The 16,484-nt window shown below is 33.9% G+C and overlaps 1 protein-coding gene across 6 annotated transcripts in view; it reads right to left on the minus strand.

The window, feature by feature from the left end:
* Positions 1-952: 952 nt before the first annotated feature.
* The window catches only part of RPGRIP1L (RPGRIP1 like), an 81,802-nt gene continuing 66,270 nt past the window's right edge, over positions 953-16,484 (minus strand). For all 6 annotated transcript variants that reach the window (XM_030024312.2, XM_030024315.2, XM_030024316.2 and 3 more), the window contains 3 exons: positions 13,773-13,857; positions 6,608-6,741; positions 953-3,155 (listed from right to left, as the gene is read on the minus strand). In XM_030024312.2, the coding sequence (XP_029880172.1) occupies positions 3,052-3,155; positions 6,608-6,741; positions 13,773-13,857 (323 nt within the window). In that variant the 3' untranslated portion in view covers positions 953-3,051. The remainder of the gene's footprint in view (positions 3,156-6,607; positions 6,742-13,772; positions 13,858-16,484) is intronic.

The raw sequence follows: 16,484 nt of genomic DNA on the forward strand, positions 1-16,484 counted from the left end.
AAAAGAAAGAAAAAAAAAAAGAGGGTTTTTTTGACCTAAACTTAAGTTTCCATCTTGATAAACATACCTGGGACACACGGAGAATAGCAGCTATTATATCACATAAGAAGATATCACAGCAAAGCTACAAGCGGTAACAATTAATGGGAAAACATATAAAATAACAAAACTGATCATCCGACCCTGCCCAATTCATCTTATGCAGGACCACTGTTGCATCCAAGTTACACCATGGAAAAAATTTATCTATTCCACAAAAATTAATTCTAATTAAGCAACTTTTTAAAAATATGCTATTATCCAGCATTAATAAGGCTCCTTTTTTAAAATAGAAACAGGATTGTGCTTACTAACATATCGCACACAAAAAAAGGATACTTTTTCCCTTAGGCTAGAGAGTACATAGATATAAGTTTTCTTCAAGCTATTCATAGCTAAAATCTGGACAAAATAGCACTGGATTACATTTTCTACTTTCCCTGCACAGTGCAGCATTTAGACTTAAGATTTAAGAGCATGTTGGAAATACAGACTACTTAATGCAAGAACAAAACTTTCTAGTATGTTCGTATGTTTATGTTGCATAAGATAATACAATCCATCTGTTGGAAAAATCCTCACTGAATATTATATCTGTCTTAGTAATAAACATGAATAAAAATCAAGATTTTTTTTTTTTTTAATCCAAAACTGAGTAACAGTGAGCCTTACAAAGAAATATGTTTAGGAACCTGAGGCAAATTATACATGTTAATGTTGGAGTCACTGAGAACAGTTAACACAATGTAACCAAATGTCAACTGGAATATTTTGCAGTAACTTACTGAAGAGGTCTGTGTTTAATGAATATATGAACGCTTGGTTTCTAAGTTTTCACTTCAGATGGAGAAGATTAAGTGCTAAGGGTGTTACTGTAAACGTTTAAGTGAGATGAACATCACTGATTTTCTAATTTTACCACATGGTTTATTTCAGAAGAAAACAAGCACCAGTTACATAGTTCTCCTGCAAGTCAGTAAACAGTCACACATGAAAACTCAATACAATTTGCTTCTTTGTTTATGTGCAGGATATTTAGTTTGGTTTGCAAAGTATTAGAAGAATAATAAGAACCTCCTGACAGAATACCACAACTAAATTTCTAAAAAGCCACTCAGTTAATCTCAGTGTTGAATCTAGCTGTTTCAAATTACTGTAATGTATAATAACAGTCTTATTGACAATATAGATGCACAGAGCCAAAAAAAGCTAGAAATAGTGGCCAAAATGATGAACTATAAGCGCCAGCCCAAATGACAACAAACATATGGCCATTAACTGAAGAATGGAGGGGTTTAGGAATGCAGCTGTCTGTGGTCTCCTAAAAGTTCCAGAGGAATGAAATGCTGTGAGGATTGGCAAAGTCTGGATGAGAAGTACTACTGAAGATGGTAGGTCCTAAAATGGAGTCAACCATACGTTCATGTTGGAATTCAGAGATTTCTGTGGTCAGAATATATTCATTCCATTGGCCTCATAATGTACATCAACAAATTAATATTGTATGGATGTCATTTCAAAGCCTACTGAAGACGAAGAGCCATTATTGAAGCCATTAGAGCACAGATGGTTCAAACTATATGCAGATATTCATACTTGCATTTCTGCATTATAGCTGGTTTTTTTTTTCTGTTGAACTGTAATGAATTGTCTCATAATCTATTCCATCTTCTTGCCATTAGCAGGCTTTGAATGTTCACAAATAGGAGCAAAGAACTCATTTTCCAGAGCTTTAATCACACAAAGAGGGAATGCCTAATTCTCTAAATGAAATGGTCTGTGATCACTGAAGCAGAGATTTAATATATCACGGCAAATTAGGTAGATTTTAATAAATTACTTATCTCTCTGAATACTTTACATATGCTTATGAAGAAACATAGCCTGTTTGCAAACAGTGGAAATCCACAGCCTATAAAAATCCTTTGAAGAAAATGACAAATAAAAAAGTAAATTAAAAAATGAAATGTATTATAACCTCGTTCTCAAGAGACAATCCTTTTGCAGCATTGATTCACAGCTCCATTAAAAATATCAATTAAATCCTTCACTGAGATTGGTTAAAAGCTGGAAAATTAACTTTCCAAGCTAGACACTAGTTATTCAGATACAACAATTCATTGTATATGTTTGATTTAGTTTCTAAAAGTGACAAAAAACAAATGAAAACACAGTTGGCCTGTCCCTACAGCTCAAACTAGGTGAAGCAAAATCTGATACTGTATGGCTTATTTTTGTGCTTTGACAGATGTTGGCAGAAAGTGAATCTTTTACTGTACAGAAAAATGATTGTGCCTGCCCTCCCCCTACTTCAAATCATGATAATCATAAACAGCTGATTATAATGTTAGTAGAAGGCTAAAAGTTATTTAAAAAAAGGTTGCAGTAATTTAATAAGTCCTGCAACTAGCCTCATTTTTTATATTTAATTGATAGGAACTGCATGCATCAAAGAAAACACATACTGAGATTTAATGTGCATAAAATGGATATTAGCATTTTAAAGAGGCAGATTAACACATTAATCCAAGTAATTTTCATATATTGCTTTTAATAAAATCTTCACAGTATAAAATTCTTAATGAGGCTAATCACAGGCATTCCATTTAGTGGGGTGATTAGGGATAACATAAAAGTATTTTTAATCAGTTTTCTAAGGCTTATGGTTTTTTTATTAAAAATTAAAAATTTGACTTGCATTTTTATTACTGTTTTATGTACGAAAAAATCTTGAAAATGCAAATAAAGCACATCATTCAATCATGTAGGTATTAATTATTTACAAGACGTTGTCCATTGTGGAGAGATTCTTAGCCTTAGGGGGGAAATATAAAAACAAACAGACTGAAAAGTATACAAAACTTTACAACTACAAATCAAGCGTCCTTTTCATATAAATTATACATTAAATATACTATAAGAATTACAAAGATCTCATCTTTGAAGTACTATCAAGCATGTATTTACACTGGGAGAAGGAACTTCTGTAGGCAAACTTCCCTTTCATGCCTCCTAGTCATCTTTGCATTCCTCATAGACTGAACGCAGCGCGTGGAGGGCTTCCACTGTTACTTTGAGCTTTCCAATTACTGCACTATCATCTTGTGAATCGAAAACTAGAAAGGAAACATCAGAAAACAGCATTAGCAATTTCATTTAAGGTTTTGCTTTTGTTCTGATAATTTTTCTTAGCATTTGGACAGATTAAAAGGCACCTAGCATATGCTTAAAAAAGAGAAAAAAAGACGAAATAAAAAAGAAATCTTCCAGTTCAGGCACTCAACGTACTGGAAACCGAGTACTCTAAGAACGAGAATGTACATGAATAAAAGTATTAGTGTTGGAATTAACTGTGAAATAAAGAAAAATATCTGTATGAGAATTGCCTAAATAAATTAATTATTTTTCACAATATGTAAATATAGATGTTCCAAATTCTATTAAAGACATATATGCATGCTTATAAATAGTTTTAAGTAAAAAATACAGCAATTAATGCATTTTCTACACTGTGTGTATGACCAGTCCAAATCAGCCTGGACAGTTATTAGTATTTTAAGAGTAAATTATTTTTTCCAGTTGGTGCAATGCAATATTATTTTAATTCCAGTCTTCTATGTGTTGTAGAATAGTGAAATGTAGACAAAAATGGTACTTCCCTTAGACTAAACTATTTAACTACCTTCATCTTTGTGTACGTGGGTTTTAAAGTAGTATTTAAAATTTGTATTTTACAGAAATTAGCTAACATGATTTAAAATTGCACTCTTTTACAATATCTAAGTAAGCCCAGAGGGCCACAATCTCTGCTGTTGTGATTAAAAACATGCTGCTAACAGTAAAAAATGAGGCTCTTTCCAATCCTGCATAAAAAGCAATGAGGCTGCCTAAAATGACACTAGAAAGGATTTGAATAAAAACAAATAATCTTGACAGCACATCTTTTCAAAGCAAATTATACAGCAGACAAATGGCAAGGTTATGTATTTACTATATAATCTGGGATAGGTACTCTGGGACATGCTACAACTTCCAGGCTGCTGGGGACAGCTCAGAAGAGGTATGGAGAAGGAAAAAACATGGGATAAACCTTCCATCTTTTACTTTGTTGATAGAGCTATTATAGAACAGACTGGATGCTATTCTTAGTGATCCAAGCCACTTTGTATATCCTTGGACAAATCACTCGGTGAACTGTCAACTTAAAGAGCAGACTTCAGGGGACATTATTCTTTTTACTTATAAGAATGGTAGGATAACTGTAATAAATGATATCAGAAGACAACATTAATTCTATTTTCTCAGTTTTAACATTGTCATATTATCTCTGAGACATATTGTTATATGTCTTGTCTATATTCTTTTCCATCCAGCCTCTTGCTGAGCCATTCACTTAATTGCTTCAAATTTCATGTAGGCCACTTCCACACAATCAGCAATGAAAGGAACAAGATATACGCTTGCAGTCCTCAAAAAGAATGAAGGAAGTTCATGGTATCTAACTTAAGAATGATTAGGTCTTCATGTGGTAGTGTCCTATGAATTTACCTGTAACTAGGTTTATTCTTTTTCCCTCAAACCAATATCCACCTCAGAGAATGTGTACAGTATTATTTAGGCATTTTATTTATTATGCCATTACATTTAGTTGAAGTCTGTGTCCAGATCTTAAGAACAGGTCCTTTTACAATGACTTTGTCCTAGAAAATATACTGATACATTCCACTTTGATCGTGATCTGACATATATTAACATAAAATTCATTTCAATTCTCTGAAATTTCTAAATTTTCAGAAAATATGGTATGGATGCAATAAAAAGAAAATCTAAACTGTACAGCATCTGCAGGGAAGGGGAGAAGTGTGGACAGAAATAAGAATAAAATTATTTCTACCTATTACTATCACTTTCATAGATATAATGTACACAACGTAAAAATTAGTTCAAATGTCTTATGATTAGGGGAAGAAATGCTCCTCACAATATTGAAGTAGTTGTCATTACACAGTAATGATTACCTTTTGACAGAACAAGTAACTAGTAACTAAGTAACAACTAACAACTAGGAACAAAAAACAGTCCTTCCTGTCATAATAATTATCTCAGGTGACGATCAGGAGTTTTAAGAGTTTTGTGAAAGGTGACTTTCAAGGGTACAAAATTATATTTATATCACTAATCATATCATAATCACTAATTGTATCAAATAGGAATTATGACAATGGGAATTATGGCCATAAAATCCATAACAAAAACAATTTTCCAGTGAGAGACTATGAAATACCTTTTTGGAGGAGATGTGCTTTTGTACAACTACTTGGAGAAAAATTATTAGTGGAGAAAAGATTAAGTGGTTCAGCCACAGTAAGAAGTGCATCAAATCTGTATATTATTTTTCCAGGGTATGGAAATTTGATTCTTCTTAGAATTTTCCTTATCGTATTCCTGGAACTTTGATGCATACTTTGAGTATTTTAGCTGCAGCATGGATGCAAATCATGCATGATAATGGAAATGGATAAGAAAGCCTATTTCTTTCCCTCACTACGCAGCTCCCCATCACTCAAGGTATGGTAATTAGACACAGCAGTAGAAGTAGCAAAGTCACATTAGATTAGCATTCTATTAGGGCCAACTACAATTCTTGCTGTTGCACAGCGTACCTTGCAAAATGGGTGCATTGCGTCTAGTAATCAAGCTGGTTCACTCACCATTATAGGAGAGCAACTGTTTTATAACAGATATACTCTCAGCTTCTTCACTGAGCTTTACCACAATGGGGAAAGAGGGTGGAGATCAACAGGTAAGGAGAAAAATGCACCATTGATAACCATGTCCCTGCTACCCTGGGGAATAGGAAAGTCTTAGCAAGGAGAATATCTTCCTTCACTGTCTATGAAAGGACAGAGTAGCCTTCTCAGGTCTTCTTATCAGCATTATAAAAATGCTGTCCTACGACCCAGGAAATGGAAGATTCCACACCTCCTACTCACCTCGCCTTGCTTTCATGAGTCACAGTGAAAGTTCAGTCATAGTCTGTTACAGAAGGATGCTTACTCTAAACTGATACCTAACCAAAGCCACCAGTATTTCATATTGTCTCAGATACAGGTTTCATATGGAGGACACAAGCTTGACGTACTCTGGGGTTTATAACATAACTTCAAATAAGATATAGACATTAGCAATACAGAATTACTGGCATAAATTTTAATAACAAAATGCATATTTGTAGGCTTACTAGCATGAAGTATGTTGTACAGAATAGAGAATTGTAAGTGGACATGTCCTGAAAGTTCTTAGGTTTTATAAACTAATTATTATGAGCTGGGAATGCTGGTTTGTTTTGTTGGGTTTTTTTAAACAGATTTTAAGGAATAACAATAGTACATGGTTTTGGCAGACTTTTGCAAACAAATGTGGAAGCCATTAGTTAATAATAAAGAATTTCTTATTGAAACAAAGTTAGACAATTACTTGCACAGTAAAGCTTGCAGAGAAAAACAGAAATTCAACAAATAATTTTTAGGTTACAAAACGTTACAAGAAAGTAATCTCTAAAATTTACCATCAATATCTTGCTCAATGATATCTCTTTGCTTCTGGAATATCTCTCTCAAACTGACATAAGCAAAACCGATATCTTCACATTCAAGATCCTGTTCATCTTCTGGGGGATCACTGACCACTGTAAACCGTAGGCTAAGCATAAAAGGGAAAAAAAAAAAAAAAAAAAAAAAAAAAAAAGCATATTTTACCTTCAAAAAGGGTTGAAAATTAACTCAAAAACCAGAAAAAAGGCAAAAAACCACACTCTATTTTACAAGTTAAGCATAAACCAGAACTATTTATCAATTATATTCAACATTTTGCATGACAAGAATAGTCTGAGACCCTTTCTTTTAAATCTTCTCTCCTTCTTTAGCATTATTTAGCAATACTAGAAGGACAGAGAGGTTGTAACCACAGATCTGCAGGCTTATAGAATTGTTTCATTTTTCTGCCCCCTCCCCACCACCCTGTGGCACAATTCTTGTTCATATGGCAGTGACAGGCAGAATAGTCTAAGGATTAAGGACTTTTTCACATTTGAAACTTGTACGTTTGTTTAGCTCAACTGCTGAATCAACTGCTCAAATCACTTAATTTCTTTATATTTACCCCCCATAGGTAAAAATCAAGATTGTATCTATGTACTTTGAGGCCTGTATAGCAAAACTTATTTATATAAAATATCTAAAAATATAGTTAGGGATTTCTTTGTAGGTTTTTTTTTTTGGTTGGTTGGTTGGTGTTTTTTTGTTGGTTTTTTTTTCAATTTTTTACTGTGTTGACCATACCATGCAAATTATTTGATGTATAGAAATAAAAACAATTCATAAGCAAAAATGGAAGGTTTAGATTAAATGTAATTATGTTTTGTTGGTTAAAACCTTGTAATACCATAAACTTGTTAAAAATGTTCAACTACTTTAATTCAGTTGGGCCACATAAGATGAACCTGTATGATTATTTCAGCTTTGATGTGGAGCATGCTTATGAAATAAAACTTTTCAGTTGTCCCCAGTTGTGGTCCTATATTTGCATAATAGTCTTGGAGCACATGAATTGGATTTCTGGGCTAAACGAAACTGAAGATGTGCTCCAGGAGTACCTACCCCTAATGCAGTAATCCACTGCGATAGACATTCAGTCAGTAGGATCAACTAGTTTTCTGAATTCTCCAAATCATCCTAAAAATCTGTGTACTGTGAATATCAGACCATTAGCAACAACTGCTTTGCACTAGAGAGTCTCTGGTCTGCACTACTTGATAATGTAGATCTAGTCTCAGTAAATTTTAAGCCATGCATTTTGTTGGCTTTACACTAAGTGGTGTGGGAGACACAAGATAAAGAATTGAGAAAGACAAACCATATCAAACGTTTTCCTGATATCAGAAATGCCGGCCATATTCAATGAAGCAAGTACTTCCAAACACCAAGTGTAAAACATTTCGCTGAAAGTTATTAAGAATTTTCACACCTCATTTAGATACTTGGAGAACATATTCTAGCCAAGAACACATTCCACAAAAATAACAGGAACTTAAATGCAGTTCTCTCAAAATAGTACCTTTCTAATGTTGTCTTGTGTATTCATTATTTAAAGTTGGACCTTATACAGCAATTTGTCCTGCACTTGTTCCCTCTGACCAGTACCTCTCACTTTTTATCTTCGTTATTCTGTTCTTGTTTTGCACATAAAAAACTACCCATGAGTACAGCCTGGATACAAAGGCCTTTGAGTATTTACTGGGCTGTCTAAACAGCCTGTTTGTCCATCCCAAACACCTAAGCCCATCAACTATACAAAATATTTGCATTTCTTCTGTGAACTTAAATTACACTCATTACATCCAAGTATGGCTTTTCTTTTAAAACACATTAATTCCAGTATTGTGCTGGAGCTGACTTAAGTCAGTGGCTTGTGTTGGGGCCAAAAACGCCGAGACAGATAAAATGACAGGAATTCAGAGCTAACTACTTTTTTGGTATGCCTTGACAATGTTATTTAAACTGTGAATGCTTGTGAGCTTTACAGCCGAAAAATGTTACAATAAGCATAATTACAAATGAATAACAATCAAGCTGCATAAAATCCAAGTCTACAGGAAAGGATATCCTAGACAAAATATAATCAAATCTTCCTAAAAGACTTTAAACATAACAACAACTGCAATATGCTTTTCTAGTAGTTTATTTTTGTGCTTGGCTCTTACTAACAAATATTTATTATAGAAAATATATACATAAATATTTGTCACTAAAACCAGACATCTATTGAAAATATGTGTCTTTAAAAAAAATTTCTGGAGTCAGAGAAGGAAAAATATCACAGCTATTTGCAACAGCAGGTGTCTTGATTGACTATAATGGATCTAACTTAAGATTTTGGTACAGAGCTAAGCAGCTGCAAAACTGCCAAAATTCAATCAAAAAGAAAGAAATACTTAGATGTGTAAGATAAATATGAAATGAAATAAAAACAAATTAAAAATTGTAAGAATAACTGATAAAATTGCTGGGTATTGGGAACAGATCTGTTTTATGATTCAGTGTCAGTGTTAAATCAAATCAATTCGACAAACCAGCTTAGTAGTTAAGGCAGTTATAGAAGAGGAGGAGATTAGTGCTAGATTAATTTTTATCACTTAAGGGTACCAACTATTGCTAAAATTTTCACTAAAGCATAAACTAAAAGCAGGCCTAGTAGCATTTGGGACAGTACCTTATAGCCAAAGTGGAGAGTTGTTCATACTGGTCCACTTTCTGGTTCAGATCATATGCAAGTATTTTACATGAATACAGCAAGCTTCCACAAAACAGATCAAAAGAACTGCACCTCTAACACCTTATAGTTCCAATATGCCTAAAAGATCATAATAATGGATTAAATCTTTGCTGCTAATCAGAAAGGAGATTTGAACTGTGGATCCCACGGGAATACTTCAACTAGTAGACTGCAAGAATGGTACCACAATCACTTTAACTTCTATATTTTTAAAAAATATTACAAATGCTTTCAGTTTAGAAAATATTTAAATATGATATTCAGTATGCTTTAACTTGTTTTCTTCATTTGCAAAAAATTGCAAGAGTTTTGTTTTCAGGTTGAACTGGCTAAAAAAACAGTTTACATTGCCTTGGAACATGCTGCACGTGAACAGGCTTCTCACTCTGCTTCAGCACAGAATGCACAAATGTGCTGCTAGTGTCTCATCTTACCTTAACAGTGCCTCACTTATGTAAGAAGCTTTGATATATGTTGGAATATCAAATTCATACTAGGATTTTTTACATAAATAAAGCTATGTATAGTGTTTCTCTCCCATACTTCTCTCTAGGATCCTAGACTTTCTCTCTAGCTCATTTCCACATTTCTTTTCTGTAACACCAGGTATCAGTACTCACTTCCTTGCAGGAATCCCATGCCTGCTGACAGAATAAGAAGAAATCTTGACATTCTGTTAAAAGTACTGTGTGGGAAGATATTTGCTAGTCACTGCAAGAAAGACTAGAGAACTAAATGAAATTTGTCTGCTAATAAAGGGCCAAAAGAAAAGTAAAAAAATAATGATTGCCTTAAGCTTAAAATGTGCTTTACAACGAAGCAGAAAAACCTCGACAAATATTTATCGATGTTGTTATGATAACAGTTAAAGGTGTTATCACCGGCAGGGAATTTAGAGTGCCTGAACAAAAGCTGTGATGTAGGTGAATTTGATTCTAATTCTTTATTCCAGAGATCAGTCATTTTTAAGCAGCAAGGAGAAAACCTTGTGTGTTAATATAGTATATTAATGTGAAGCTAACACTGTACACATCTCTATAGTCCTATAACATGGATGCATAGATTCTGTTACTTTGGAGAACAATGACTTCATATAGTCAATTTCTTGGAGTAACAATCATTTCCTATCAAGGAATGATGCACCTGTCAGGATCAGCCTGGAAATCTCTTGCATAAACCTGTTCACTCTTGTTAGCACAGCAGGGTGACTGTTAGAAGAATGGATTCCTCCATTCTTCACATATGTCTCTTTTGACACTTGTCAGAAAAGCATATACTCTACCACCAGGACTGCAAGCATTGCAAGTACAATCTGACATGAGGAATATCAGGTAAGTTTCTCTGTATAGCCCAAATTTCTATGCTCTTAAAATGCTGAAAGGCAACAGTGGAATACAGACAGGATGAAGAATAAAAGGTAACTGTGACATAATTACAGTAAATTAAATGGACTGCCAGAAATGCTTCCTGTTATTAACCGACTTAAAGACTTGAACATCTAAGTAAATAACTATGGGGTTCAGATGATAAAATAAAATAATAATTTTGTATCCTTTGTTTTTTTGCTAAGTTTTACAAATATTAGTAAGTATAGCTTTCTAACATATATAAGGAATGTAATTTGAATCCCTATTATACAGACAAAGAAACAAAACAAAAAAGGTACCCATGTCACACAATACAGCTATAAGGAAAAGCAAGCGTTCTGACAAAACTTCCATATTAATGATAGAGATATTGTCTGTCTGAAAACGTAAAGACAAAGATGCTTGTCAAAAGAGAAGAACCATCTTCGTGGTATGCAACAATTACTAACCTAAAAAGGATTTCAAAAAGTCTGCCTTATGCTTATATATCTTAGATTTTATATCATTCTATTTAGCTGCATGTTTTCTTGATTTTCTTGAATACTGAATATTCTTGCATTTTCTGCCACTAAAGCCATTTATTCAAATGTGGAACAAAAACAAGCAACATTTCTAATGAACACTTGTAATGATTCCATATCAAGAAATGAAATTGAAAGAGAAAAATCAACTTTGTTTTGAAATCTTATCTTTCATGAACAGTAAATCCCACTCCCAACAAATTTTAGATTGGATATTAGGAAAAATTTCTTCACCGAAAGGGCTGTCAAGCATTGGGACAGGCTGCCCCGAGAAGTGGTTGAGTCACCATCCCTGGAGGTACTTAAAAGACACGTAGATGTGGCAATTAGGGACATGGTTTAGTGGTGGACTTGGCAGTGTTAACAGTTGGACTAGATGATCTTAAAGTTCTTTTCCAACCTAAACAAATCTATGATTCAAACATACTTTCCCATATAAATGCCATGCCAATCTGTATTTATTTATTTGTAAGTATAAACTAAAACAGTATAAAGCTGTGAAATGCATTATTTTCAGGGCCAAGTTGGCTCCTCTTTTACCTATAGGATTAGATTATAGTTGCAACTTTGGCTTAGCAGTAGTTTTATGTATTATATTAATATCTCTTTTAACACCTGAGAATATTTACCTTTTTCAAGGGGCATTCATTAAAGTGACTCTCCTTTTGGAAGACAAAGATAGGACATGATGTATCTATTTATTTATGTTCTAATATGGACCCAATCATTGAGTATCATTTCTAACAACATTTATTGTGACAGGAAGCAAGTTCACCTGAAAACTTAATGCACCACTTAATATACATAATACACTATCTATGCTCCTATAATCTGGCATAGCACTAACACCAATAAAGTGTCAGGCTAAACCATGTGCAGGCAATTTTAAATGATATTTATATCCTTGATAATTTGGTTTCCTGAGCTTTAAAGCTTTAGTTTAGTTCAGTTCCTGTTTCAGCTAAAAAAGCTTTGATATTAGTTTGTAAGGCTTGTGATAGAAAACATGTGTTGAAGATGTAACTAGGCCAGGTTTAAAATGCATAGAGTTGAAAACATTTGGTGAATAGGCAGAATCTTTCCATAAATTTTGTTTCTTGGTGGTCGTCTCGCTAGGGTAAAGTGAGGAACTGGACTACTGATGAACTTCCTGCCTTGCTATTTAGTCAATACAGAATTGAAATTTCACCACAGACCAAACTAGACACACCGATAAATGCAGAAAACAACCTACCTGGTAACACAGAGGACAGTACCATGATGGCACACATAAGAGATGAATGTTTTTGTTGTGGGAAAAAGCTTGCTGCTGTTATTTTACCTTATTTTTACCTTAGGTTTGTTAAATATTTAGTATCTAAGTATTCGTAGGTTAAATTGCAGCCTACAGACTAGCTATCTTCTTTTGCTGAATTACCCCTCAGGAAAAAAAGTATATTTTGTCCTCAGTATTGTTAAATTCTTAGTAGAACATGTTACCTACTCTCCGAATCTATACGGTAATAAGCAAGCAGATGACTTATTTTAAGTGAAGACTTTTTTTTTTTTTTTTTTTTTTAATCTCCAAACCTAAGAATGTTTTGGTATGATATTTCCATCCCAACAAGTAATCATTTCATGGTGTTCCCTGCCCCATTCCAGTAAAACTTGTTTTCTGACCAAGACATGAAACTCAGCTTTAGAAAGGAAATGGAACAAAGAGAGATCACTCTCTTACTACAGAGTGAATCTGTGATTTGTGAATGAATATGTATTTAAAAGATTTACAAGTAACTCCTACACTTCAAATATGATCAGCAAGTATTCTACTCTTCTGCAAATTAAATGGATCTTTAAACTAATAACTGTTCCACTTTAATGAAGATTGACCTTCAAGAGGAAACAGAATCAAAGGATGTCATTCATTCTTTCAAAGCAATGCACATGCTATCTCAATCAAAAAATTTGAACAAGAACAAACTTATTATTATAAGCTTGGACAAGACTAATTCATACTCTTTCTCCTATGTATTCATATAATAGCTGGCTGCTGCATCCAAAAAAAAAAAAAAAAAAATAGTTTTTGGAAATTCTAGGGCCAAGGAACACTTCCTGAAGCTCTTGCACTCTTTTTAGTACTCTGAATTCAGAAAACAACAGATGTATTTCTCTACCATCAGGTAGATATGTGCTTTTCAAATTCATTATTGATAGAATGCTGATGATAAAATCTATCTTTTGCAAAATGAGGTTATTAAAAAAAAAAAAAACAAACAACAAAACCAAAGCACAGCACTAAAACAACATTAAGAGAGGTTGCAATATTCCATGCCACATGAACCTACTCAGGGAAGAAATGTAGATCAATTGCCACATCAGAATGTAGGTATCATTCCTAGCTGAAACAAAATTGTCTCTATTAGTTATGTACTAACTTCTCAGGGATACCTCCTCAATAGAGTCAAACAACAAGGCAAACCATAAGCATTATTTACAAAGACCTTTTATAGAGTTTTTCAGCTCTAATACGTACCTGTCAGTATGTAGATCTGGCTTTAGAAGCATAGACTTGAGATACTCTCTTCTTGCATGATTGTTTGCCTTATCCACATGTATCACTGCAAAGCAAATCGGAATTAATATAATTAGTTATCGTTTTTCATCTTTTAGAAGAAAGAGCATGAAAAAAAGAACAAAGAAAAATAAACATTTCTTTCCCTTGTCTTTCCTAAGGAAAAGCAACAATGTTAGAATCAAATTTGAAAGGTCATGTGATCTAATGGCGTGTCACTGGCAGGTTTATGTGCACACTGTCAAAAAAGATACAAGCAGCATCTAAGCATGCCACATAGCTGTCATTTTCTGTTAATGGCAATAGCAGTCATGATTTTAAAAGCCAGTGGTCTTTATTGCTTTGTATTTGAAGTGATTTACTGCATTTTCTTCCACTGAGGAAGCTAGTGATAATGATAATGTATGGCAGAGTGCTTGTCCTTTTTGACAGCCTTAGTAATTTAATCCTCCTTTCCTGCCACAATATTTCAATAAGAGAAACATCTAGACCAATGGACTGGACAAAATCCACAGCCTGGGGAGCGTGTGAATGCTCTGAAAGCCTTTTACTGTTTTAATTTAAAATACAAACACAAGGACCAGCTTTTAATTTTTGTACCATTAATATGACCTACAGTGAAAAATAGCCTTGGTTTGGAAAAAACAATAAAAGAATGAGAGACAGGGTTTTATGAAATTCTTTGAGAAGTTTTTGGGCATCTTATATTAAGAAAGTAGCTGCTTTCACGCAAATGGTATCAGCCTACAAGTATCAGTAAACTACTGTGAAATTTTATAAAAATTCAGGATGCAAAAATTGAAAAACAGTGTTAAAGGATTACTCCCCACCCCACCCCAGTTCGAAATGCAGCTGAAAAAATTTTGCTAGGACAGAACTAGAGTTAATATAACCCTCTGAGAAACAAACATAGCTCTTAGGAACATTTTTCATTTGGTTTTGAGGGCAGGAGGAGGAGCTAGAAATTTGTCTTTAAATTCCAATATCTTTAATATTCACTCTCTTCTAGTTACTCTGCCACTGTACTCAAAGCTCTTTTTCACTCTCCACATCACAATAAGGTTTCCTTTTCCTACACGCTGACAGAAATCTTTAACATATTTCATACCGCCTTCTACTAATCAAAATAAACTTATTTGTATAAACAGAAATTACCAATTCTACCAAGGAGCAGACAGTACTGGAATACAGGAATAAAAAAGAGAGATAAGAAGGCTCAAATTAATTCCTTGCAGAGGGATTTATTGAGGGACATATCTCTAGAAAAGTACTTCTAGGAAGCACACCTTCCAGAGCTACTGGTTCTCCAGTTTTCTCCAAAGCTGCTCCTTGGCTCTTACCTGGCCGGCAGAATCGCTATTAGAAATAAGTTACTTTCAGAAAACAGCCAGTACAATTAATATCTGAATCATTCAAAGGAATCTGCAATTTAACACCTTTTTATCTACTAAGAGAAAGCAAAGCATTGGTGCTCTATCTTGGAATCCTTAGTTTCCACCCACAATATTCTTACTTTCTTAGACAGGTTAAAAGAAGCTGTTACTGCCATCTGCTATTCTTCTGGCCATGTGGATGACTTTCCACATGTGCTACTCTCATGGCCAAGTGCTCCTGGGGCCACCACAGGAAGTGATGGGGAGGCAGCAGGGAGACAGATGGACAGCCAAAGAACTTCAAAGGAGCTGCCACATCAACAGATTCTTCCCTTTCCCATAAGCATCCCAAATGGAATTTCCTAAGTTTACTAATTCTGTATCTAAATGAATTTTAAATGGAAATTATTTACAAACCTAAAGAGTTCAAATTCATTTCACCCAATGGAAAACTTCAGACTAGCAAGTAAAACATGCAGCACAAGAACGCCATTCAAGTCTGGGGAGAAGGATTAGCCATAGTGAAAAAATATTTTTAGATCCTGATGAAAAACATGCTTTCATATCACCCCTTAGTACTACCTGAACTTAGAATTATAACATTGCTCCCAGGCATGGAACATCTCATATTTCTATCCAATTAACTGCAAAAATCATTCAAAATTAACTTGTGACAGTTTGCATCTAAAATGATAATTTTAAAGTTTTTCCTAAAGAAGCACTAAAACCTGAAGATTACAATGAACCTGGAACCTCATTAAAAATCAATGGAATTCCAAACATTAACGTAGCTGGTTCTGTTAGAGCATATTTTTTTCATAGTTCACTTTCTAAGAACACTAAATGACTACATGATGAAGTAGAGTTTCATCACAATGATGAAGAAAACATGCCTCACAGTGTGGAGTTTTAATGGAGAAAAGAAATAAACACAAAAAAGTGTAACTGTTTTCTGATGCAAGGCCTTAACATGTTCATTTGAGTTATACTGAGGAATCCACCTTTTAGAATATGGATCTTCAGAAGTTTGTTTTTAATAAACTCCATCATCTTTCCCCCACCTCCCCTTCCTTTGGTCTACTTACACTTGTACTTCAAGCTGTTTAAATAACCACTTACTCAAAGCTTTCTGATTAAATGTCATATAAAATCTTTGCAAAATTTTGTAAATCTTTCTTCTACTTCTGCTGCCTGTTCTCTAGAACCATTGTATACAGTGATAAGGACACATTTCAGACCTTCTATCAATCTTACTTTCTAGTAACTTTCTTGCCATCTCGGCATTTTCATAGTTAAGTCT

Source organism: Aquila chrysaetos, chromosome 9 (genome assembly GCF_900496995.4).
Source record: "Aquila chrysaetos chrysaetos chromosome 9, bAquChr1.4, whole genome shotgun sequence".
In the NCBI taxonomy this organism is placed as follows: domain Eukaryota; kingdom Metazoa; phylum Chordata; class Aves; order Accipitriformes; family Accipitridae; genus Aquila; species Aquila chrysaetos.